This window comes from Pristiophorus japonicus, chromosome 9 (assembly GCF_044704955.1).
Source record: "Pristiophorus japonicus isolate sPriJap1 chromosome 9, sPriJap1.hap1, whole genome shotgun sequence".
Lineage (NCBI taxonomy): Eukaryota > Metazoa > Chordata > Chondrichthyes > Pristiophoridae > Pristiophorus > Pristiophorus japonicus.
In genome coordinates, this window is record NC_091985.1 from 23,456,581 (window position 1) to 23,479,969 (window position 23,389).

The window sequence follows — 23,389 nt, forward strand, 5'->3', positions numbered from 1 at the left end:
ATAGCTTCAGTCTTCCCAATGTTTAACTGTAGAAAATTGTGGTTATCCAATATGCAGAAGTTTTCCTTTTAAAGTGTCATGTGGAACAGAATTCTTGACATGGCAAACTGGAGTAAAGTCCAGGTTTTTGTAGAGGGGTCCAATTGATGAACAAAAAAAAATCATGTTATCTTTTGTTGTTGCGGGAAACTAATACAGGTTGGACCTCCCTGATCCGGGACTGCCTTATCTGGCACTAACCCTCGTTCGGCATGATTCTGGTGGCCGGGGTCACATGCGCAGAACGTGACCGACCTCCACCCCGACTTTGGGGCCGCGCTGGCACTCAGTCCGCTGGGGCCCGCCACACTCGGCCCGCTGGGGCCCGCCACACTCGGCCCGCTGGGGCCACACCGACACTCGGCCCGCTGGGGCCCTCCGACACTCGGCCCGCTGGGACCCTCCGACACTCGGCCCGCTGGGGCCCTCCGACACTCGGCCCGCTGGGGCCCGCCGACACTCGGCCCGCTGGGGCCCGCCGACACTCGGCCCGCTGGGGCCCGCCGACACTCGGCCCGCTGGGGCCCTCCGACACTCGGCCCGCTGGGGCCCGCCGACACTCAGCCCACTGGGGCCGCGCCAACACTTGCTGGGGCCACGCCGACACTCGGCCCGCTGGTTGCCCTCCGACACTCGGCCCGCTGGGGCCCTCCGACACTCGGCCCGCTGGGGCCACACCGACACTCGGTCCGCTGGGGCCCTCCGACACTCGGCCCGCTGGGGCCCGCCGACACTCGGCCCGCTGGGGCCCGCCGACACTCGGCCCGCTGGGGCCCTCCGACACTTGGCCCGCTGGGGCCCGCCGACACTCGGCCCGCTGGGGCCTGCCGACACTCGGCCCGCTGGGGCCCGCCGACACTCAGCCCACTGGGGCCGCGCCAATACTTGCTGGGGCCACCCGCTTGGGCCCGCCAACACTTCGCAGCCCGCCGACTCTTCGGGCCCGCTCGAGGTATTGATCTCCTGTCCCCCTCCCAGACCTCGGGCCGCTCCCGCCCTGGGCTGACCTCCCTTTAATGCGGCAAAATCCCTCATTTGGCACAGGCCAGATCCCGAGGGTGCCGGATAAGGGAGGTTCAATCTGTACAGTGAAGTGTCCTGAGGAAAATAGTGATCATTTAAGAAACGACTTTGGATATTGCAGGTCAACCATTGTTAAGCAGAGGGGCACCAGAAACTCTGATACCTATTTAGTAAACTAATCAGGCAGGGTAAACAGGAATGGCATATCAAATTTTAACCTTCAAAATAAATAATGTCTTACTTTTCCCAAATGTGTGGCTGTAACAAGTTTTTTGAAACTGTTAATTCGCAGGGACAAGTGCTATCATTTGAAGTATCAGATTTTAGCAACATTAATTTACAACTGATGTCAAAATCTGAGACTTACATAAGAACATAAAAAATAGGAGCAGGAGTCGACCATTTGGCCCCTCGAGTCTGCTCCGCCATTCAATAAGATCATGGCTGATCTGATCATGGACTCAGTGCCACTTCCCTGCCCGCTCCCCATAACCCTTTACTCCCTTGTCACTCAAAAATCTGTCTATCTCTGCCGTAAGTATATTCAATGACACAGCCTCCACAGCTCTCTGGGGCAGAGAATTCCATAGATACACAACTTTTCAAAACCTTTTTTTAAAAGTAGAGCTCCAACCTCCGCTGAAATATCCAATTTTATACTCCCATGTAAGATAGGAACATAGTTACAGGAGTAGACCATTCAGCCCTTCGAGCCTGTTCCACAATTCAATTAGATCATGGCTGCTCTGTATCATAACTCCATCTACCCGCCTTGGTTCTGTAAAGCTGAATATCCTCACCTAACAAAAATCTGTCAATCTCAGTTTTGAAATTTCCAATTGATCTATATAAGATGAACAATGTATAAGACAACAATTCCATCATAAACTGGCCAAAAGATCACCTCACCATGTTCCCACAGCCGTGAGCAGAATAGTAGCAATCCAACAATCCACCTCCCAATGGCAGGCTGATTGTACACCTATACTACTGTCTGGCAGTCTCAGATTGCTCTACATTCTATTAAAGACAAGTAAGTCCTGCCAACCCTAACCCAAGTGAGAACAAGCCTGGTCTTCAAACCCATTCCCCACCAAAGAAAAACTCAACCTACCCCCCTTTCACTGAGCACATAGTGGATCTCGCCCTCCACAACCCGCAATAAGCATATACTCAGCTTTTCCCTCTAAATAGAAATCCCACCACCCCACCTGAGCGGAGGCTTCCCTCCGCGACCCCCAATTAGCACAAATCTGGGTCTATTTCTGCTCTTCGAGAGCAGCAGTTCACTTTCCACACAATGAGAACTAAATTGCAGCATTTGCCCCACAAACCTGCTGAGAAACAACTCCCAGAAGATGGGGCCTTTTGGTGTGTTTGAGCTTGCTTTGACGTTTTTATGTTGTGAGCTTAGAACAAATTGCACTGCAGTCGTGTTCTGACTTCAATTGCTTGGCTACCTAACATGATGCGTTGACAGTCATTTTCCAACATTCCATTGACTCTGGATCAGTTCCTATGGAGTGGAGGGTAGCCAATGTAACCCCACTTTTTAAAAAAGGAGGGAGAGAGAAAACAGGGAATTATAGACCGGTCAGCCTGACATCGGTAGTGGGTAAAATGATGGAATCAATTATTAAGGATGTCATAGCAGTGCATTTGGAAAGAGGTGACATGATAGGTCCAAGTCAGCATGGATTTGTGAAAGGGAAATCATGCTTGACAAATCTTCTGGAATTTTTTGAGGATGTTTCCAGTAGAGTGGATAAGGGAGAACCAGTTGATGTGGTATATTTGGACTTTCAGAAGGCGTTCGACAAGGTCCCACACAAGAGATTGATGTGCAAAGTTAGAGCACATGGGATTGGGGGTAGTGTACTGACATGGATTGAGAACTGGTTGTCAGACAGGAAGCAAAGAGTAGGAGTAAATGGGTACTTTTCAGAATGGCAGGCAGTGACTACTGGGGTACCGCAAGGTTCTGTGCTGGGGCCCCAGCTGTTTACACTGTACATTAATGATTTAGATGAGGGGATTAAATGTAGTATCTCCAAATTTGCGGATGACACTAAATTGGGTGGCAGTGTGAGCTGCGAGGAGGATGCTGTGAGGCTGCAGAGCGACTTGGATAGGTTAGGTGAGTGGGCAAATGCATGGCAGATGAAGTATAATGTGGATAAATGTGAGGTTATCCACTTTGGTGGTAAAAACAGAGAGACAGACTATTATCTGAATGGTGACAGATTAGGAAAAGGGGAGGTGCAAAGAGACCTGGGTGTCATGGTACATCAGTCATTGAAGGTTGGCATGCAGGTGCAGCAGGCGGTTAAGAAAGCAAATGGCATGTTGGCCTTCATAGCAAGGGGATTTGAGTACAGGGGCAGGGAGGTGTTGCTACAGTTGTACAGGGCATTGGTGAGGCCACACCTGGAGTATTGTGTACAGTTTTGGTCTCCTAACCTGAGGAAGGACATTCTTGCTATTGAGGGAGTGCAGCGAAGGTTCACCAGACTGATTCCCGGGATGGCGGGACTGACCTATCAAGAAAGACTGGATCAACTGGGCTTGTATTCACTGGAGTTCAGAAGAATGAGAGGGGACCTCATAGAAACATATAAAATTCTGACGGGGTTAGACAGGTTAGATGCAGGAAGAATGTTCCCAATGTTGGGGAAGTCCAGAACCAGGGGTCACAGTCTAAGGATAAGGGGTAAGCCATTTAGGACCGAGATGCGGAGGAACTTCTTCACCCAGAGAGTGGTGAACCTGTGGAATTCTCTACCACAGAAAGTTGTTGAGGCCAATTCACTAAATATATTCAAAAAGGAGTTAGATGAGGTCCTTACTGCTAGGGGGATCAAGGGGTATGGCGAGAAAGCAGGAATGGGGTACTGAAGTTGAATGTTCAGCCATGAACTCATTGAATGGCGGTGCAGGCTAGAAGGGCCGAATGGCCTACTCCTGCACCTATTTTCTATGTTTCTATGTTTCTATAACATGCTCCGTGTTGTGATGCTGTTCCTGCAGGGGTGGAGGACATTCTGTAACAAGGCAGTGCTCTTGTTGGTTTGAGTTCTTTCCCAATGGTAAATTTTCATATTGATAGTTACTCCTCACCCAGAAGTAACAGCACCAAAACCCATCCTGAGCTGAAAGCGTACCATCTAACATTCCACCCTAAATGAGAAGAAAAGGCTTGTTCCCTCCCATCTCTGTCCCGGTAGAGCTCCACCCTCCCACACACAGTGCCACCCAACCCTTGCCACCTCACTTTTGCCCTCACCTTCTGCCCCCTCCTCTTCCTTATCTCTCCTACCTCCCCATCTACATCCCCCCCCCTCTCCACTTCGCTCCTCCCCCTCTCCACCTCCCCACACTGTGAAGAAATGGGCCTTTGGCCAATATCACACAACACGTCCTTGTTTTCCTTTCCTCCCTCTCCTCCATCCCTCGTCCTGCTCTGTCCCCTCCTTTTCCCCTCTCCTCATCCCCTTTCCTATCCCTTGATCCCTATCAGCCTCCCTTCTCCATCTCTCTCCCCCTCCCCTCCTCCTCCCCCTGAGATCTCCCTCCTTCCCTCCCCTGAACCCACTTCCCCATCTGGGTCCAGTAATCCCACCACTTTCTAACATGCTTGACCTGAATAGTGGATTTGGTCTTGTGGTCTTGACTTCCCATGTGAAACGCAATGGGAGAGGACCGAGTATATATAATAATCTGATGCCTCATTCTTTAAATATCAGGATCGAAATTTAAACACTGAACTGCTTAATGCCCATGCGTTACATGGTGAGTAGCAATTATTTAAAAAACACAACCACATTTACCCCAGGACCCCAGATATCTTGTATCGGTGTATCTTTGTGAAGTTCTAGCATGGAGTCCCAGGTCTGCGCTTCCCACCGACAACCAGCCTAAACAAAGAAAATTCAAAAAGGATTTAAATCCATGAAGATCACCACCTTATAGGTGAGACTTGGTCTAGTTTCATAATCAAATGAGACTGCCATAATGCACTAAATGGCTGAGAAAATGATTGAAGTTTGAATGTATTGTAACTTGATGCATTTATACTGTACAGGTTCCTTTTAAGCAGTATCCACAAGATCCTGCAAATCCCCTGGGAGGACAGGAGCACCAACGTCAGTGTCCTCGTCCAGGCTAACATCCTGAACTAGCATTGAAGCACTGACCACACTCGATCAGCTTCGCTGGGCAGGCCTCATAGTTCACATGCCAGACACGAGACTCCCTAAGCAAATACTCTATGCGGAGCTCATTCACGGCAAACGAGCCAAAGGTGGGCAGCGGAAGCGTTACAAGGACTCCTTGATAAAATGCAACATCACCACTGGCACCTGGGAGTCCCTGGCCGAAGACCGCCCTAAGTAGAGAAAGTGCATCCGGGAGGGCGCTGAGCACCTCGAGTCTTAACACCGAGAGAGTGAGTCCCACCCACCCCTTCCCTCGACGAAGGTCTGACCCACCTGTGACATGGTCTGTGGCTCTCGTATTGGACTTTTCAGCCACCAAAGAACTCACTTCAGGAGTGGAAGCAAGTCTTCCTCGATTCCGAGGGACTGCCTATGATGATCTTGTTTATGCTGTCAGGTGCCAATTTAAATTCTCCACTCCGTTTCTGGTTGCTAAGTTTAAAATGTACTAGTGGATCTCCCGCACTGCTTATTACAAGCCAGAGGATTCACTATGAGAAAATTAAGTTCGCTCAATTGGCAACCACTTTGCATGCAGCGTGTACCTGTGCTTTTTTGGGCGGGCCACATTGTCCGCATGCCGGACACAAGACTCCCAAAGCAAGTGCTCTACTCGGAACTCCTACACGGCAAGCAAGCCCCAGGTGAGCAGAGGAAACATTTCAAGGACACTCTCAAAGCCTCCTTGATAAAGTGCAACATCCCCACTGACAGCTGGGTGTCCCTGGCCAAAAAACGTCCTAAGTGGAGAAAGAGCATCTGGGAGGGCGCTGAGCACCTCGAGTCTCGTCACCGAGAGCATGCAGAAAACAAGCGCAGGCAGTGGAAGGAGCGTGCGGCAAACCAGTCCCACCCACCCTTTCCTTCAACCACTGTCTGTCCCACCTGCGATAGAGACTGTAATTCCCAAATTGGACTGTTCAGTCATCTAAGAACTCATTTTTGGAGTGAAAGCAAGTCTTCCTCGATTTTGAGGGACTGCCTATGATGATGACTAGAAGGTTGCCTGCAGCCCCAAATAGAGCCATTCTCCTTTGATGCAGCAGGACCCCTAATTCTTCCTCATCAAAGGGAGCACTGTTTCCCACATATGTACATTATGGCATTATGAACAATTAGCCGCTTTTCTGCCACAACCACAACTGTTTCTTCAATGGTAAGCTGCAGCCCCTTATGCGCTGTTGCCTTGCCAAATTTTATGCCAAGTTTGCCACAGGCCAAGCTCTATGGACAAGATTTTAAATATTTTTATGGTACATATCAGTTTTACCTCTGCCATGGTTGTATTATAATAGAAATCAGTCCTATCCTGTTCTTCCCAAAGAATGAAATTGGCATTTACATGACGAAGAAAAGTATCACCCAAATACCTATAATCAAACAACAAAAAAAATCCTTGAAATTCCACATTTGTTTGATGGCCTGATATCTTAATCATTCTTCATCAGTACAAGCCCATATCACACTTTATTAAAACAATTTTGAACAATTAAAACCTCCAGTTCTAGTTACATTGAATCCATAGGACAGAAAAGGCCATTAGATGTAACTGGTCTATGCTAGCTTTTAAACTCCACATGATCCTCCTCTCACTCTAATGACCTCTTCCCACCCTGCTTCTATATCCTCAGGGGTTGAAATGGAGGTGGAGAGGTAGATTGGAGGCCAGGTCTGGGGGGGGTGGACATCCCGGGTGGGAAAGATTGGAAGCCGGGGAGAGGGATGGATGGGAGGCGGGGAAGGAAGATCGGATACCGCTGCGATCGGGGAGCAGATGCGATTGGGGTGGGGGAGCTGCGACGGCCTGCCTTCTTTAAATGTGGTATCAGGAGGAACTTTCCCAGCTCCACACTTAGATAAGTATATTTCAAAAACTTACCCTGTTGGTAACGGGTGGTCCCAAGGTCTGATTTTCTTGAGTGCAGTTGGCACCAGCTGCCTCAGGGCAAACCAATCTTACAGTGGGGACCCGAAACGGGCATTAGGACCCATACTTACAAATGCGAAGAGCCCAATTATTTTTCCTTCCCAATATAGTGGACGGCACACTTCCAAACGGCAATGTGCACACACTTCCTGCCCACCATATTGGGTCAGTTATTTAATTTCATTATCCATTACTTAATCCAGATCAATTAAGAAGTCAAGGAACTAAACTGTAAACTAAATTGCTTAAATACAAATTTAATTATATTTCATTAAATAGAACAAGGTCATATCGGTATGGCAGTGCAGGTGGTGTGCCGCAACTGCAGCATGTGGGAGTTTGTGAAGAGCATTTTGATCCCGGACAACCATGTTTGCAGTAAGTGCCTGCATCTTGAGTAACTTCAGCTCACAGTTGTTGAGCTGGAGTCTGAAGTGCAGACATTGCAGGGCATCCGGGAGGGAGAATTACCTGGACACTGGACAGGAGGCAGTCACACCCCTTAGATTAGGTAGTGGTGCAGGTCTGGTTAGTGGTCAGGGATAGGAGGTGTAACTGCAACTCAGGCAGGTAAGGGGACCCCAGGTGCAGTGCTGGAGGAGCCTCAGCCTTTGCACATATCCAACATCTATGAGATTTTTGCTGCCTGTGTGGATGAGTGGAATGCCAGCAGGATGGATGAGCAGGCTCACCAAGGCACCATGGTGCAGGAGGCCATTCAAAGTGGGGGGTGTGAAAGGGAATGTAGTTGTGTTAGGGGACAGTATAGTCAGAGGGATAGATACTGTTCTTTGCAGCCGCGACTGGGAGTTCCGAAGGTTGTGTTCCCTGCCTGGTGCCAGGGTTAAAGACATCTCCTCACAGCTGGAGAAGAACTTGGAGTGGAAGGGGAGGATCCAGTTGTCGTGGTCCATGTAGGAACCAATGACATAGGTAGAACTAGGAATGCGGTTCTGCTGAAAGAGTTTGAGGTGTTGGCGTCCAAATTAAAAAGCAGAACTTCAAAGGTAATAATTTCTGGATTGTTAACTGAGCCACGCGCCAATTGGTATAGGGATAAGTAGATTAGAAAGTTAAATGCGTGGCTCAAAGAGTGGTGTGGGAGGCAGAGGTTTTGCTTCATCGGGCACTGTAACCAGTACTAGGGAAAGAGGGAGCTGTTACATTGGGATGGGCTCCACTTGAACCGGGCTGGAACCAGTGACTTGGCAAATCAAATAATTAGGACAGTAGACAGGGCTTTAAACTAATGAAGGATGGGTGGGCGGGTAGAAGGGAGGGGGATGGAGTGTTGGGAGGATTCAGGAAAGAGTACATTTTAAAGCAGCAAGAGAAATGTCAAGGCTCCAGAGCAGAGCAGAGATTTGGGTAAGCATAAGCAGAGTAGGTCAGGAAGTGACAGAGAGAGTAATAAAGGTAATAGTGCATCATTGACTGAGCTGATATCAAAGAAAAATAGAAAAAAGTCAAAGCTAAAGGTACTATATCTGAATGCGCAAAGCAGTCACAACAAAATAGATGAATAAATAGGGCAGATAGAAATGAATAGGTTTAATCTAATAGCCATTGCGGAGACGTGGTTGCAAAAGCTCAAGTTGGGAACTAAATATTCCAGGATACTTAATTTTTAGAAGAGATAGGCGAAATAGAAAAGGAGGAGGCGTAGCCCTGATAGTAAAGGATGGGATAAAGACAGTAGAGAGAAAAGATCTTAGCTCTGAAAATCAGAAGTAGAATCAGTTTGGGTGGAGCTAAGAAACAGCAAGAAGCAGAAATCATTGGTGGAAGTTGTTTATGGGCCCCCAACCAGTAGTGGCAATGTAGGGCACAGTATACGTCAGGAAATTAGAGGTGCATGTAACAAGGGTACTACTGTAATCATGTGGGACTTTAATCTACATATAAACTGGGCAAACCAAATTTGCAGTCATAGTCTGAAGGACGAATTCCAGCAGTGTATACAAGATAGTTTTCTAGATCAGTATATTGAAGAACCCACCAGGGAATAGGCTATTTTAGATCTAGTATTGTGCAATGAGAAAGGGTTAATTAATAAAGGGGCCTTTACGGAAGAGTGACCATAATATGATAGAATTTTATATTGAATTTCAAAGTGATTTAGTTAAATCCGAAACTCGGGTCTTAAATCTAAACAAAGCAAACTACGTAGGTATGAGGGGAGAGTTGGTTAAAGTAGATTGGGAAATTGCATTAAAAGGTATGACGGTAGACAAGCAATAGCTAGCATTTAAAGAATTAATTTATAATTTACAACAAACATACATTCCTTTAAGGCACAAAAACCCCATAGGAACAGTGGCTAACAAGTGGGGTCCGAAATTCAGGCCCACCAGAAACCTGGCGCACTTACCGTCTTTTTGCCGCCATTACCGCCGCTATGGTTGCGGCAGACATTGGATCGATTTTCACTGATTTTTTTTTTTAAAATGGCTGCCAGTGGTAATGACCAGATTGGGACTTTGCAGCAGTGTGGGTGGGTAGATTGGAACGCAATTATCATGAGGAAATTCACCCTTCTGGTGATTTGCAGCTAACAAGCCAGCTGTTCCCTGGCCTTCTTATAGGACAGGGTTTGCAGCTAGGCCCTGAGGAGGGAAGGCCTTGCAGTGAAGGCCAGGGCTGGTGCCGCTGTACCAAGGAGGGCAACTTGATTCTCGGACGCGGAGCTGGAGACTCTGATGCAGCCTGTCGAGGGAAGGCAGTGAGTCCTGTACCCAGATGCAGGGAGACCCAGTCGTGAAGTTTTTACTAATACTAATATGGAGAGAGATAGCTGTGGAGGTCTCAGGCACCTCCATCCATGATTGGTTGGCTACCCAATATCGGAAAAGGATGAACGACATCATCCGTTTGATGAAAGGGAGTACCTGTTCCACCAACTGCTGACCTTCCATCTGAGAGCCTTCCTTCATCCTCTTATTTCCCACCTTCACTGTATAGTCACTGAAGCAGCATTTTATTGTTGAGGCCTATATATATATATGTGTGTGTTCTCGCAATGGAGGCTCCCTTTCATCTCACAGTTACAGCTGCATGTCTGGGACATACATGTGCACTCATTTCTGATGCGTCATCACAGTGGTGCCCTTCAACACCTCTTTGTTTTGCAGGCCAAAGTTGCTCATAATAGAATGGAGCAAAGGAGGTGGCGAGCCACATCTTCAAATCCTCACACCTTTGGAGGAGAGGGTTGAGGACTCTTGTGGGCCTTCCCTGTGGCTTGCGGTACTGCCGATGCCAATGTGGGTAAGTGAAGGCAGTCCTTTAATGCTATCTCTCCCACATGTGATTGCACTGGAGAGGGTTCAGAAGAGATTTACAAGAATGTTGCCTATACTGGAGTATTTTGGCTATGAGGAAAGATTGGAGATGCTGAGTCTGTTTTCTTTGGATCAGAAGAGACTGAGGGGAGACCTGATTGAGGTGTATAACATTATGAAGGGCCTGGATAGAGTGGATAGGAAGGATCTGTTTCCCTTGGCAGAGGGGTCAACAACCAGGGGGCATAAATTTAAAGTAATTGGGGGGGAGGTTTAGAGGAGATACGAGGGGAAATTTCTTCACCCAGAGTAGTGGAGATCTGGAACTCACTGCCTGAAAGGATGGTAGAGGTAGAAAGCCTCACCACATTTAAAAAAATACGTGGATGTGACTTGAAGTGCCGTAATCTACAGGGCTACAGACCGAGAGCTGGAAGATGGGATTAGGCTGGTTAGTTCTTGGTCGGCCGGCACGGACATGATGAGCCGAAATGGCCTCCTTCCGTGCTGTAAATTTCTATGATTCTATGAATGCTACAGTGCCTACGGTACCTTCCCCTCTGAAAGTGTGCTAGTTGCAGCCTCCATGCGTCAATTCCCCACCTGCCCCTCACGGCAGCCTTTCTCCCATTTATGCTTGCAGATGAAACTCCCACTCTGTAGCCTCCGGTACTGGCGATGCCGATTTGGGCAGCATGGGTAAGTGAGGCCTTCCTTCAATGCTATCGCTCCCTGAAGGCACCAGCGCCTACCGTACCTTTCCATCTTAAAGTGTGCTAGTTCCAGCCTCCATGCGTCAATCCCCCACCTCCCCCTCACGGCAGCCTTTGTGCCATTGATGCTTACAGATGAAGGCCGAGTGGCAACCGAGGAAGAGGATCCTCCTGAAACACTGTCGCGAGGCCTGGAGGGGATCCTTGTGGACAAACGATAGAGATCCACATCCTGGCAGCATTGAGGATTTTGAAGGCTCCAGCCTTGCTGACACCCTGGATCGCACTCCATCGTTTGGGGACATGTCCGATGAGACTGGAAGTGCGCGGTCCGATCTAGTTCAGATAGTACAGGGGTCTGCACTGGGTGCTGCACTGGGGCCTCGAAGGCTGCAGCATGGTGACGGGGCTAGGCAACCTCAGGTGCCATCTCTTCGGGGGTGGGGGGGGGCGGAGGGGCGAGTCCACACCGGAGTTCTGCTGAGGACGACTCAGATGAGCCCATCGATGTTGGGGCTTATGAAAGAAGGATGGAGGTCATGATGTTGGGGGCACTGGCAAGGGTGCAGGAGAGGTTGTCGGAAGTGGTGAGGAGCATGGAGAACTCTGCCTCCCGCATTGTCGACAGCTCTTCGCACTCCATGGAGCCCATCATTGCCAATGTGCAGGCGATGGGAGACAGTGGGGATCCAGCTGTGAGGCCGCAACTCACAGGTGATGTGGGAGCTGACATTGCAGCACAGGCACAAGGGAACGAGCACATTGGTGCTGCTTTGAAGAGGATGGCTGCGGCTCTGCAATAGTCGACAGAGCGTCTAAGTGCCGTCATAGCTGGTGGCCTTGACACTCTGGCTGCTCCTATGCAGTCTCAGGTCACCCAACACCTGTGTTGCCTTTGCGGCTGGGTGCACCACGGGCCATGGGGGACCTTCTAGTATGGCACCACAGCACCGACCTGAGCTCCCTCAGATTGGTGGTGATGGTAATGTGCCGCCCCCGGGGAGTGATGCAGGCACCTCGGATCAGAATCCTAATGATGTGCTCTCTTAGGATCACATCATTCCTGACCCCAGACCTGTCACATTCCGCCATTACATCCAACCATGGACTCGCCTGAGCCAAGCTAGACTGAACCCTCCCAGGAAGGCGCTGACCAGTCTGTAGCCGGCCCTTCCAGGGCCAAAGCTGGTTGAGGGCATCCTAGTAGCACATTTGCAGCAGAACACAGCAGCCTTCCCAGACACATGAGGCAGCCACAAGGGAGCCACTGAAGTATAGTGTCGGATAGGCATGCGTAAGAGGGGTTATAAGGAAATGCACAAGGGAGGCAAATGATGTTTTTCCGTTAGTTTTTTGCACTGTTTTTTGTTATGCTAGTTGTTTGCAATAATTTTGATGATATATTAAATCTTTATTTTTTGCACCTATATCTGGGCAGGTGTAGAATTTGAGGATGGGCAATTATGAATGAAGGCACTCATTGGGATGGCCCTGGAAAATAGAAGCTGAAGGGTCATGTGGGCATGAAATTATCTAAATCGAGCAGCAATGAGACATGTCTGTACTTTCCTTGCAGGGTTGGACAACGCCTCCTGGGTGGCTGGCGACATGTATCCTAGTCCTCCTCCTCCTGCGCCTCCTCTTCCTGCTCCAGCGGGTATCACTACTGCTCTGTTGACCATGAGTTTGGTGTCGGGTTTGAGATCCTGGTCTTTGAACACTCTTTTCCTCAGGCAACCGAAGGCTGCACTGGCACACTGAAGGGCGTTGTCATCGACGTCTGCCCTTGTTGACAGTAGGCTCCCGAGGTATGGAAAATGGTCCATGTTGTCCAAGGCATCGTCATGGATCTTGATAATTGGGGGGCAGTACTATGAGGTGGGGGCAGATTGGTAAAGACCTTTGCCTTACAGATGTTTAATGTAAGGCCCATACTCTCGTACGCTTCGGTGAAGATGGTTTGGAGTTCAACCTCCAAGTGTGCGGAAACGACGCGTCTGCATACAGTAATTCAATGTCAGAGGTTGGGACGACCTTAGATCTGGGCTGGAGGCGACGGAGATTGAACAATTTCCCGTTTGTTCTGTAGATTAGCTCCACTCTAGCGGGGATGAGATGGAACACTGCAGCAAGGAAGATCGAGAAGAGGGTTTGTGCAATGGCACAGCCTTGCTTGACCCCAGACCGCATGTGTATTGTGTCTGTGGTGGATCCATTTGTCAGGATCACGGCTTGCATGTCATTGTGAAGCAGGCGGAGAATGACGACAAACATTTGAGGGTAACCGAATTTGAGGAGGACACTCCATAATCCCTCACAGTTGACAGTGTCGAAGGCCTTTGTGTGATCAAAGAAGACCATGTACAGAGGTTGGTGCTGCTCCCTGCATTTCGCTTGAATTTGACACGCGGTGAAGATCATGCCCATTTTGCCCCTTAGTGGGCGGAATCCATATTGTGAATCTGGGAGGAGATCCAGCCACTGGGAGAAGGGGATTGAGCAGGATTCTTGTGATGACTTTCTTTGTGGCAGACAGCAGGGAAACTCCTCTGTAATTATCGCAATCGGACTTGTAACCTTTCTTGAAAATAATCATGATTATAGCATCTCTGAGATCAACTGGCATGCTCTCTTCCTTTCAAATAAGAGAAATGAATTCCTGGATTCGCGCCAATAGTGCTTCCCCGCCATGCTTTAGTGCTTCGGAGGGGATTCCATCTGCTCCTGAGACCTTGTTGTTCTTCAGTTGTCAGATGGCCCTTTCAACCTCTTGGTGGGCTGGGCTTGTGCTGAGGTGATAGCGGGTAGCATGCTGCAGGATGGAGTCGAGGACACTCTTGTCGAAGACAGAGTTTCAGTTAAGGAGATCTTTGAAGTGCTCCTGACTGCCTCTCTGTCCTTGATGAGCATCTCTCTGTTCTTTTACCCGTAGTGGGGTAGGACCTTGGGTGCTTGGGCTGTAGATGGTCTTGACTGTAGTAAAAAATCCAGGCATGTCGTGGTTGTCGGCTAGTTGCTGGATCTCCTGCGCTTTTTCCATCCACCATCTGTTCTTTAGATCGTGAGTTTTATGTTGGACCTCGGCATTCTGACGTCTATAGAGCTGCTTTCTTGCTCTCCAGTTGTGTTGCTGTTTCCAGTTCAAGAATGCCTTGTGTTTGTGGCTTATTAGCTCCTGGATCTCCTGGTTGTTCTCGTCAAACAAGTCTTGGTGTTTCCTGGTCAAGTGACCAAGCATCTCTTCACAGGTGCTAATTATGGAGGCCTTGAAGGCAGACCAGGCACTGTGGACACTCTGCATCTCTGGATCACTGGAAGTCATCAGGTTGGTTGTGAGGCATTGGCTGAGTAGGGCTTTCTTAGCAGGGTCTTTGAGTGCTCCAGCGTTGATTTTCCTGCGGCATCGTTTCTGTTGCCACCACTGTTTTGGGGCTACAGTGATGGAAATGACAGAGCGGATTAGACGATGGTCCGTCCAGCAGTCATCAGCTCCTGTCACGGTGTGGGTGATGCGTACATCCTTGCGGTCCCTCGCTCAGACGATGACGTAGTCTAGCAGATGCCAGTGCTCGGAGCAGGGGTGTCACCATGAGGCCTTGTACTTGTCTATCTGACAGAACAAGATATTGGTAATGACATGACCATGTGCTAAGCATTTCATCAGGAGGATGATACTGTTGGAGTTGGTTTTCCCTACCCCCTCTCTGCCGATCACATCTCCCCAGAGGTCTGTGTCCTTTCCAAATCTGGCATTAAAGTCACCTAGGAGGATCAACTTGTCACCCGTTGGGACTTGGGATAGGGATTGTTCAAGGCTGGAGTAGATTCCTCTTTGGTCTCGTCTGTAGCTTCCAGTGTTGGGGCATATGCATTGATGACCATTGCGCACTGGTTCCGGGCTCGGGTGAGCCGAAGGGTCAGGAGGCGTTCGTTAATCCCGCAGAGGGAGTCTCTGAGACGCCCAACTAGTTCAATTTTTATGGCGAGGCCTACCCCATGGAGGCGGCGTTCTTTTTCTGGTTTACCTTTCCAGAAGAAGGTGTAACCACAACCTTGTTCCTTGAGCTGGCCTTGCCCTGCTTGCCGAGCCTCGCTTAGGGCTCTGTCTATGTCGACAATGTCTATGTCGAAAAGTCTGAGTTCCCGGGCAACATTAGCAGTACGGCATTCCGGTCTGTCGCTGTTGGGGTTGTCTATGAGGGTCCTAACGTTCCAGGTCCCGAACTTCATTGTAAAGGGTGGAAGATGCATGTGCATGAATTATTTTAATGTGGGGTGGCCGTTGCACACCAACTTCTACACGGCTTGACAGGCAAGGTCTTGGTCCAATGGCAAGGGGATCCAAGACGATTGGAGACCAGAGAGTATTAGATCAAAGGAAGAGGCTCATAATGTTGCCAAAAAGAGCAGTAGACCCGAGGATTGGGAGGATTTTAGAATTCAGCAAAGGAAGACCAAGAAATTAATAAAGAAAGGGAAAATAGAATATGAGTATAAAGTAGCGAGAGACATAAAAACAGACTGTAAAAGTTTCAATAGGTATGTAAACAGGAAAAGATTAGCGAAAGTAAATGTGAGCCCCCTACAGGCTGAGACATGAAAAATTATAATTGGAAATAAGGAAATGGCAGAGAAATTAAATAAATACTTTGTGTCTATCTTTATGGAAGAAGACACAAAAAATCTTTCCTGGAAATAGTGGAGAACCAAAGATCTAGCAAGAATGAGGAACTGAAAGAATTTAGTATTAGTAAAAAAAATAGTACTGGAGAAAGTAATGGGACTGAAAGCTGATAAATCCCCTGGACCTGATGGCCTACATCCTAGGGTTTTGGAAAGTAGCTAATGTAACCCTGCTATTTAAGAAAGGAGCCCAGAGAGAAAATGGGTAACTATAGACCAGTTAGCCTGACATCAGTAGTAGGGAAAATGTTAGAATCTATTACTAAGGACGTGGTAACAAGACACTTAGAAAATAATAATAGGATTGGGTAGAGTAAACATGGATTTATGAAAGGGAAATCATGTTTGAAAAATCTGTTAGAGTTTTTTGAGGTTGCAACTAGCAGAACAGATAAGGGGGAACCAATGGATGTGGTGTATTTAGATTTTCAGAAGGCAATCGATTAACAAGAGGTTATTAAACAAAATAAAGGCTCATGGGATTGGGTGTAATATACTAGCATGGATTGAGGATTGGTTAACGGACCAAAAACAGAGTAGGAATAAAAGGTTTATTTCCTGGTTCGCAGGCTGTAAGTGGTGGAGTGCTGCAAGGATCGGTGCTTGGGCCCCAGCTATTCACAATATATATTAATGATTTGGATGAGGGGACCAAATGTAATATATCCAAGTTTGCTGGTGATATAAAGTTAGGTGGAAATGTAAGTTATGAGGATGATGCAAAGAGACTTCAAGGGAATAGAGACAGGCTAATTGAGTGGGCAAGAACATGGCAAATGGAATATAATGTGGAGAAATGTGAAGTTATCCACTTTGGTAGCAAAAATAGAAAACCAGAGTATTTTTAAAATGGTGAGAGATTGGGAATGTTGGTGTTCAGAGGGACCTGGGTGTCCTTGTACATGAATCACTGGAAGTTAACATGTAGATACAGCAAGCAATTAAGAAAGTAAATGGTATGTTGGTCTTTATTACAAGAGGATTTGAGTATAAGAGTAATGATGTCTTATTGCAATTATATCATTATCATCATAGGCAGTCCCTCGAAATCGAGGAACTCTTGCTTCCACTCTAAAAATGAGTTCTTAGGTGACTGAACAGTCCAATAGGGGAATTACAGTCTCTGTCACAGGTGGGATAGACAGTCGTTGAAGGAAAGGGTGGGTGGGACTGATTTGCCGCATGCTCCTTCCGCTGCCTGCGCCTGGTTTCTGCATGCTCTCGGCATGAGACTCGAGGTGCTCAGCGCCCTCCCGGATGCACTTCCTCCACTTAGGGCGGTCTTTGGCCAGGGACTCCCAGGTGTCGGTGGGGATGCTGCACCTCATCAAGTAGGCCCTGAGGGTGTCCCCGAAACATGGGCTTGCTTGCTGTCACCAACCATCTTAAACTTATGCCCTCTCATAATTGACCCCTCCACCAAGGGAAATAGCCCTTGCTAACCACTATATCTAGACCCCTCAAATTTTTATACACCTCAATGAGGTCTCCCCTCAGCCTCCTCTGTTCCAAGGAGAACAAACCCAGCCTATCCAATCTGTCCTCATAGCTAAGATTCTCCATTCCAGGCAGCATCCTCATAAATTTCCTCTGCACCCTCTCCAATGCAATCACATCCTTCCTATAATACGATGACCAGAACTGCACACAGTATTCCAGCTGTGGCCTAACCAGTATACAATCCAGTTTAAGCATAATGTCCCTGTTCTTCTATGCCTCGGCCAATAAAGGCAAGCATTCCATATTCCTTCTTAACCACCTTATGCACCTGGCCTGCTACTTTCAGGGATTTGTGGACAAGCACTCCAAGGTCCCTTTGGTTCATCTACACTTCTAAGTGGCCCACCGTTTAATGTGTATACCCTTTCTTTATTAGCCCTCCCCAAGTGCATTACCTCACACTTCTCCAAATTAAATCCCATTTGCCATTGCTCTGCCCACCTGACCAATGGATTGATATCCTCCTGCAATTCATGACTTTCCTCTTCATTATCAACCACACAGCCAATTTTAGTGTCATCTGCAAACTTCTTAAACAAAGCCCCTATATTCAAATCTAAATCATTGATGTATACCACAAAAAGCAAGGTACCCAGTACTGAGTCCTGCAGAACGCTACTGGAAACATCCTTCCAGTCACAAAAACATTCATCAACCATTACCCTTTGCTTCCTACCTCTAAGCCAATTTTTGATACAACTTGCCACTTTGCCCTGGATCCCATGGGCTTTTACCTTTGTGACCAGTCTGCCATGTGGGACCTTATCAAAAGCTTTGCTAAAGTCCATATACACTACATCGTATGCACTACGCTCATCGACCCTCCTGGTTACCTCCTCGAAAAATTTAATCAGATTAGTCAAACACGATCTTCCTTTAAAAATCGGTGTTAACTGTCCCGAATTAATCCTTGCCTTGTTAAATGTAGATTTATCCTGTCTTTCAGGATTTTTTCCAATAATTTTCCCACCACTGAGGTTAGACTGACATAGGAATGTTCACCAGACTGATTCCTGGGATGGGGGAAATGTCCTATGAGGAGAGACGGAGTAGACTAGACCTTTATTCTCTAGAGTTTAGAAGAATGAGAGTTGATCTCATTGAAATATACAAAATTCTTACAGAGCTTGACAGGGTAGATGCAGGAAGGATGTTTCCTCTGACTGCGGAGTCTAGAACCAGGGGTCACAGTCTCAGAATAAGGGGTCGGCCATTTAGGACTGAGATGAGGAAAAACTTCTTCACTGAGAGTGGTAAATCTTTGGAATTCTCTATCCCAGAAAGCTGCGGAGGCTCAGTATTTGAGTATATCCAAGTATATTGATCGAGCCTGGAGCAGCTGGAAGAAGTTTTAAATATAAGCGCCTCCCTGACAACGGAGGCAGCTCGAGCCTAGAGCAGCTGAAGGGAGTTTTAAACATAAGCCAACTATTACCGGTCCTATCAAGGCTCTGAGCTGGCTGAAGGGAATGGCGGTGGTCACTCTGACTTCTCTCATGACCCTTCGAGAAGCTAAAATGGAGCAGGGCCCCAGCATCTCTCATCCCCACTCTTCATCACACTTCAGGTCTCCCATCACCTGTCCTGAAGGTGCTGCTCAGTGCCGAGCTTACGGCTCACATCCCACCGTAGGCAACTAGGCCCATACAGTCGAGCCTGGTCTCCAGTCACCTCGGACCCCCTTGCCACTGGACCAAGACCTTGCTCTGTCAAGACCATGTGGTAGCTGGTGTGCAACGGCCACCCCGTGTTAAAAGAACTCACGCACAGGCATCTTCCACCCTTCAAAATGAAGTTCGGGACCTGGAACATCGGGACCCTCATGGACAACCCCCAAAAGCCACAGACCAGAACGCTGCACTGCTATCATTGCCCGGGAACTCAGATGCCTCGACGTTGACATCGCTGCCCGAAGTGAGACCCGGCGGGCAGGGGAAGGCCAGCTCAAAGAACAAGGTGGTGGTTACACCTTCTTCTGGAAAGGTAAACCAGAAGAAGAAGAACGCCGCCTCCATGGAGTTGGCTTCGCCATGAAGAATGAGCTGGTGGGCTGTCTCAGAAACTTCCCTTGCGGGATAAGTGAATGTCTCATGACCCTCCGGCTCACCCTAGTCCAGAACCAGTGCTCCACAGTCATCAGAGTGTACGCCCCAACACTCTACGCAACAGATGAGACCAAAGATGAATTCTACTCCAGCCTTGAACAATCCCTGTCCCGGGTCCGTACAGACGTCAAACTGATCCTCCTTGGCGACTTCAACACCAGAATCAGTACGGGCACAGACCTCTGGGGAGGTGTGATCAGCAGAGAAGGGGTAGGGAAATCCAACTCCAGCAGTACCATGCTCCTGACAAAATGCCTAGAACATGATCTTGTCATCACCAACACCTTGTTCCGTCAGAAGAACAAGTACAAGGCATCATGACAATACCCTCGCTCCAAGCACTGTCGTCTGCTTGGCATGCTCTCCTCCTTCCAGATAAGAGAGATGAGGTCATGCATTCGTGTCAATAGTGCTTTTCCAGCCATATTTTAGTGCCGCCACGGGAATTCCATCTGCTCCTGATGCCATGCTGTTCTTGAGCTGATGGATGACCCTTTCTACCTCTTGCAGGGCTGGGGTTTTCCTGAAACGGTGGCGGGTAGCGTGCTGTGGGATGGAGTCAAGGACACTCACGTCGAACGGGGTACAACAGACATGATCTTCACTGCACGACAACTACAAGAGAAATGCAGGGAACAGCATCAACCCTTGTACATGACCTTATTTGACCTCACAAAGGCCTTTGACACTGTCAACCGTGAGGGACTATGGAGCGTCCTCCTCTGTTTCGGCTGCCCCCAAACGTTTGTCACCATCCTCCACTGCTCCATAATAACATGCAAGCCATGATCCTGACCAATGAATCCACCACAGACCCAATCCACATCCAGACTGGGGTCAAGCAGGGCTGCGTTATCGCACCAACGCTGTTCTCGATCTTCCTTGATGCAATGCTACATCTCAATCTCAAAAAGCTCCCCATTGGAGTGGAACCAAACTATAGAACCAATGGGAACCTGTTCCACCTTCGCTGCCTCCAGGCTAGATCCAAGGTCGTCCCATCCTCTGTCATCGAACGACAGTACGCGGACGACGCTTGTGTCTACGCACACTCAAGAGGCCGAACTCCGAGCCATCGTCAACACCTTCACTGAGGCGTACGAAAGCATGGGCCTTACACTAAACATCCGTATGAGAAAGGTCTTCCTTCCACCAACCTGAGCTCACCACACAGCACTGCCCCCTCGCCCCCCGGTCATCAAAATCCACGGCACAGCCTTGGACAACGTGGACCATTTTCCATACATCGGGAGCTTACCATCAACAAGGGTTGACATCGATGATAAGGTCCAACATCGCTGAAGGTGTTTGAAGACCAGGACCTCAAATCTGGCAACAAGCTTATGGTCTACAGGGCAGGAGTGATACTCACCCTCCTATATGGCTCAGAGACGTGGACTATGTACAGTAGACATCTCAAAGCGCTGGAGAAGTACCACCAGCACTACCTCTGCAAGATCCTGAAAATCCACTGAGAGGAGAATCGCACCAACATCAATGTTCTCGCTCAGGCCAACATCCCCAGCATCGAAGCACTGACTACTCTCGACCAGCTCCATTGGGCAGGCCACATCATCCGCATGCCTGACACAAGACTCCCTGAGCAAGCGCTCTACTCAGAATTCCTACACAGCAAGCGAGCACCAGGTGGGAAGAGGAAACGTTTCAAGGACACCCTTAAAGCTTCCTTGATGAAGTGCAACATCCCTACCGGCACCTGGGAATCATCATCATCATAGGCAGTCCCTTGAAATCGAGGAAGACTTGCTTCCACTCTAAAAGTTCTCAGGTGACTGTACAGTCCAATACGGGAATTGCAGTCTCTGTCACAGGTGGGACAGACAGCCGTTGAAGGAAAGGGTGGGTGGGGTATCTGGTTTGCTGCACGCTCCTTCCGCTACCTGCCCTTGTTTTCTGCATGCACTCAGCAACGGGACTCGAGGTGCTCAATGCCCTCCCGGATGCTCTTTCTCCACTTCGGGCTGTTGTGGGCCAGAGATTCCCAGGTACTGGTGGGGATGTTGCACTTTATCAAGGAAGCTTTGAGGGTGTCCTTGAAATGTTTCCTCTGCCCACCTGGTATTTCTCCAGCGCTTTGTGGTGTCTACTGTATATGGTCCACATCTCTGAGCCATATAGGAGGGCGGGTATCACTACAGTCCTGTAGACCATAAGCTTGGTGACAGATTTGAGGTCCTAGTCTTCGAACACTCTCTTTCTCAGGCGACCACAGGTTGTGCTAGTGCACTGTAGGCAGTGTTGGACCTCATCGTTGATGTCTGCCCTTGCTGATAGTAGGCTCCTGAGTTATGGAAAATGGTCCACATTGTCCAAGGCAGCGCTGTGGATTTTGATGACTGGGGGGCAGTGTTGTGTGGCGGGATCAAGTTAGTGGAGGACCTTTGTCTTATGGATGTTTAGTGTAAGGTCATGCTATCGTACACCTCGGTGAAGATGTTGACATTGGTTTGTAGTTCCACCTCTGTGCGCAGATGCGTCATCCACGTACTGCAGTTCGATGACAGTGGATGGGACGACCTTGGATCTAGCCTGGATGTGACGAAGGTTGAACAGATTCCCATTAGTTCTATAGTTTAGTTCCACTCCAGCAGGGAGCTTGTTGAGCGTGAGATGGAGCATTGCAGCGAGGAAGATCGAGAAGAGCGTTGGCGTGATTACGCAGTCCTGTTTGACTCCGGTCCGGACATGGATTGGGTCTGTGGTGGATCCGTTGGTCAGGATCATGGCTTGCATGTTGTCATGGAGCAGGCGGAGGATGGTGACAAACGTTTTGGGGAAGCCGAAATGGAGGAGGACTCTCTATAGTCCCTCATGGTTGACAGTGTCAAAGGCCATTGTGAGGTCAAAGAAAGCCATGTACAAGGGCTGGTGCTATTCCCTGCATTTCTCTTGTAGTTGTCACGCGGTGAAGATCATGTCCCTTGTACCCCTTAGCAGACGGAATCCATATTGTGACTCTGGGAGGAACTCTTCAGCCACAGCGAGAAGATGGTTAAGGAGGATTCTAGCGATGACTTTCCCAGTAGCCGACAGCAGGGAGGTTCCTCTGTAGTTGCCGCAGTCAGACATGTCCACTTTTTTAAAGATGGTCACGATTACGTAATCCCTGGCCCAAGACCGCGCAAAGTGGAGGAAGAGCATCCAGGAGGGCACTGAGCACCTCGAGTCTCGTCGCCGAGTGCATCCAGAAATCAAGCGCAGACAGCGGAAGGAGCATGCGGCAAACCAGGCTCCCCACCCACTCTTTCCTTCAATCACTGTCTGCCCCATCTGTGACAGAGACTGTAATTCCCGCATTGGACTGTACAGCCACCTGAGAACACACTTTTAGAGTGGAAGCAATTGATTCCGAGGGACTGCCTATGATGATGATGATATTCAAGACAGAGATCGATAGATTTTTGGATACTTAGGAAATCAAGGGATATGGGGATAGTGCAGGAAAGTGGAGTTGAGGTAGAAGATCAGCCATGATCTTATTGAATGGCAGAGCAGGCTCGAGGGGCTGAATGGCCTATTGCTTCTCCTAATTCTTATGTTCTCATGCGACACACATGAATCCAATATCATCAGGATATGTAATTTAAATACTTAAATAAAAGTATTCAAATGTAATCGATAGGCCAAAGACAAAAAAGTATATAGACACCATTAATGAATCACAAAAGCTCTGGCTGTGTAATTGATGATCTACAAATGCCATCAAGTTTTCTCTGAGCAACGACACAAATCAGCTGTTGTAGATTCCTTATTTCATTATTGCTTTTGCATCTTTGAGGTAAATGCAGTTCTTGACCAAAAGGGTCCTTAAAAATACCTTAATGTGTAGCTAACCTCACCAAAAATTTGTAATACTACTGTCACTCCAAATCTGAGCTACAGT

The 23,389-nt window shown here is 48.4% G+C and overlaps 1 protein-coding gene across 1 annotated transcript in view; it reads right to left on the minus strand.

Annotated features, from left to right (window-relative positions):
• LOC139273868 (cation channel sperm-associated auxiliary subunit epsilon-like) overlaps positions 1–23,389 on the minus strand; it is a 252,269-nt gene that overhangs the window by 43,145 nt on the left and 185,735 nt on the right. Inside the window, exons 15-16 of the mRNA XM_070890944.1 lie at positions 6,547–6,646; positions 4,890–4,976 (exon numbers count right to left, since the gene is read on the minus strand). Of these exons, the coding sequence (XP_070747045.1) occupies positions 4,890–4,976; positions 6,547–6,646 (187 nt within the window). The remainder of the gene's footprint in view (positions 1–4,889; positions 4,977–6,546; positions 6,647–23,389) is intronic.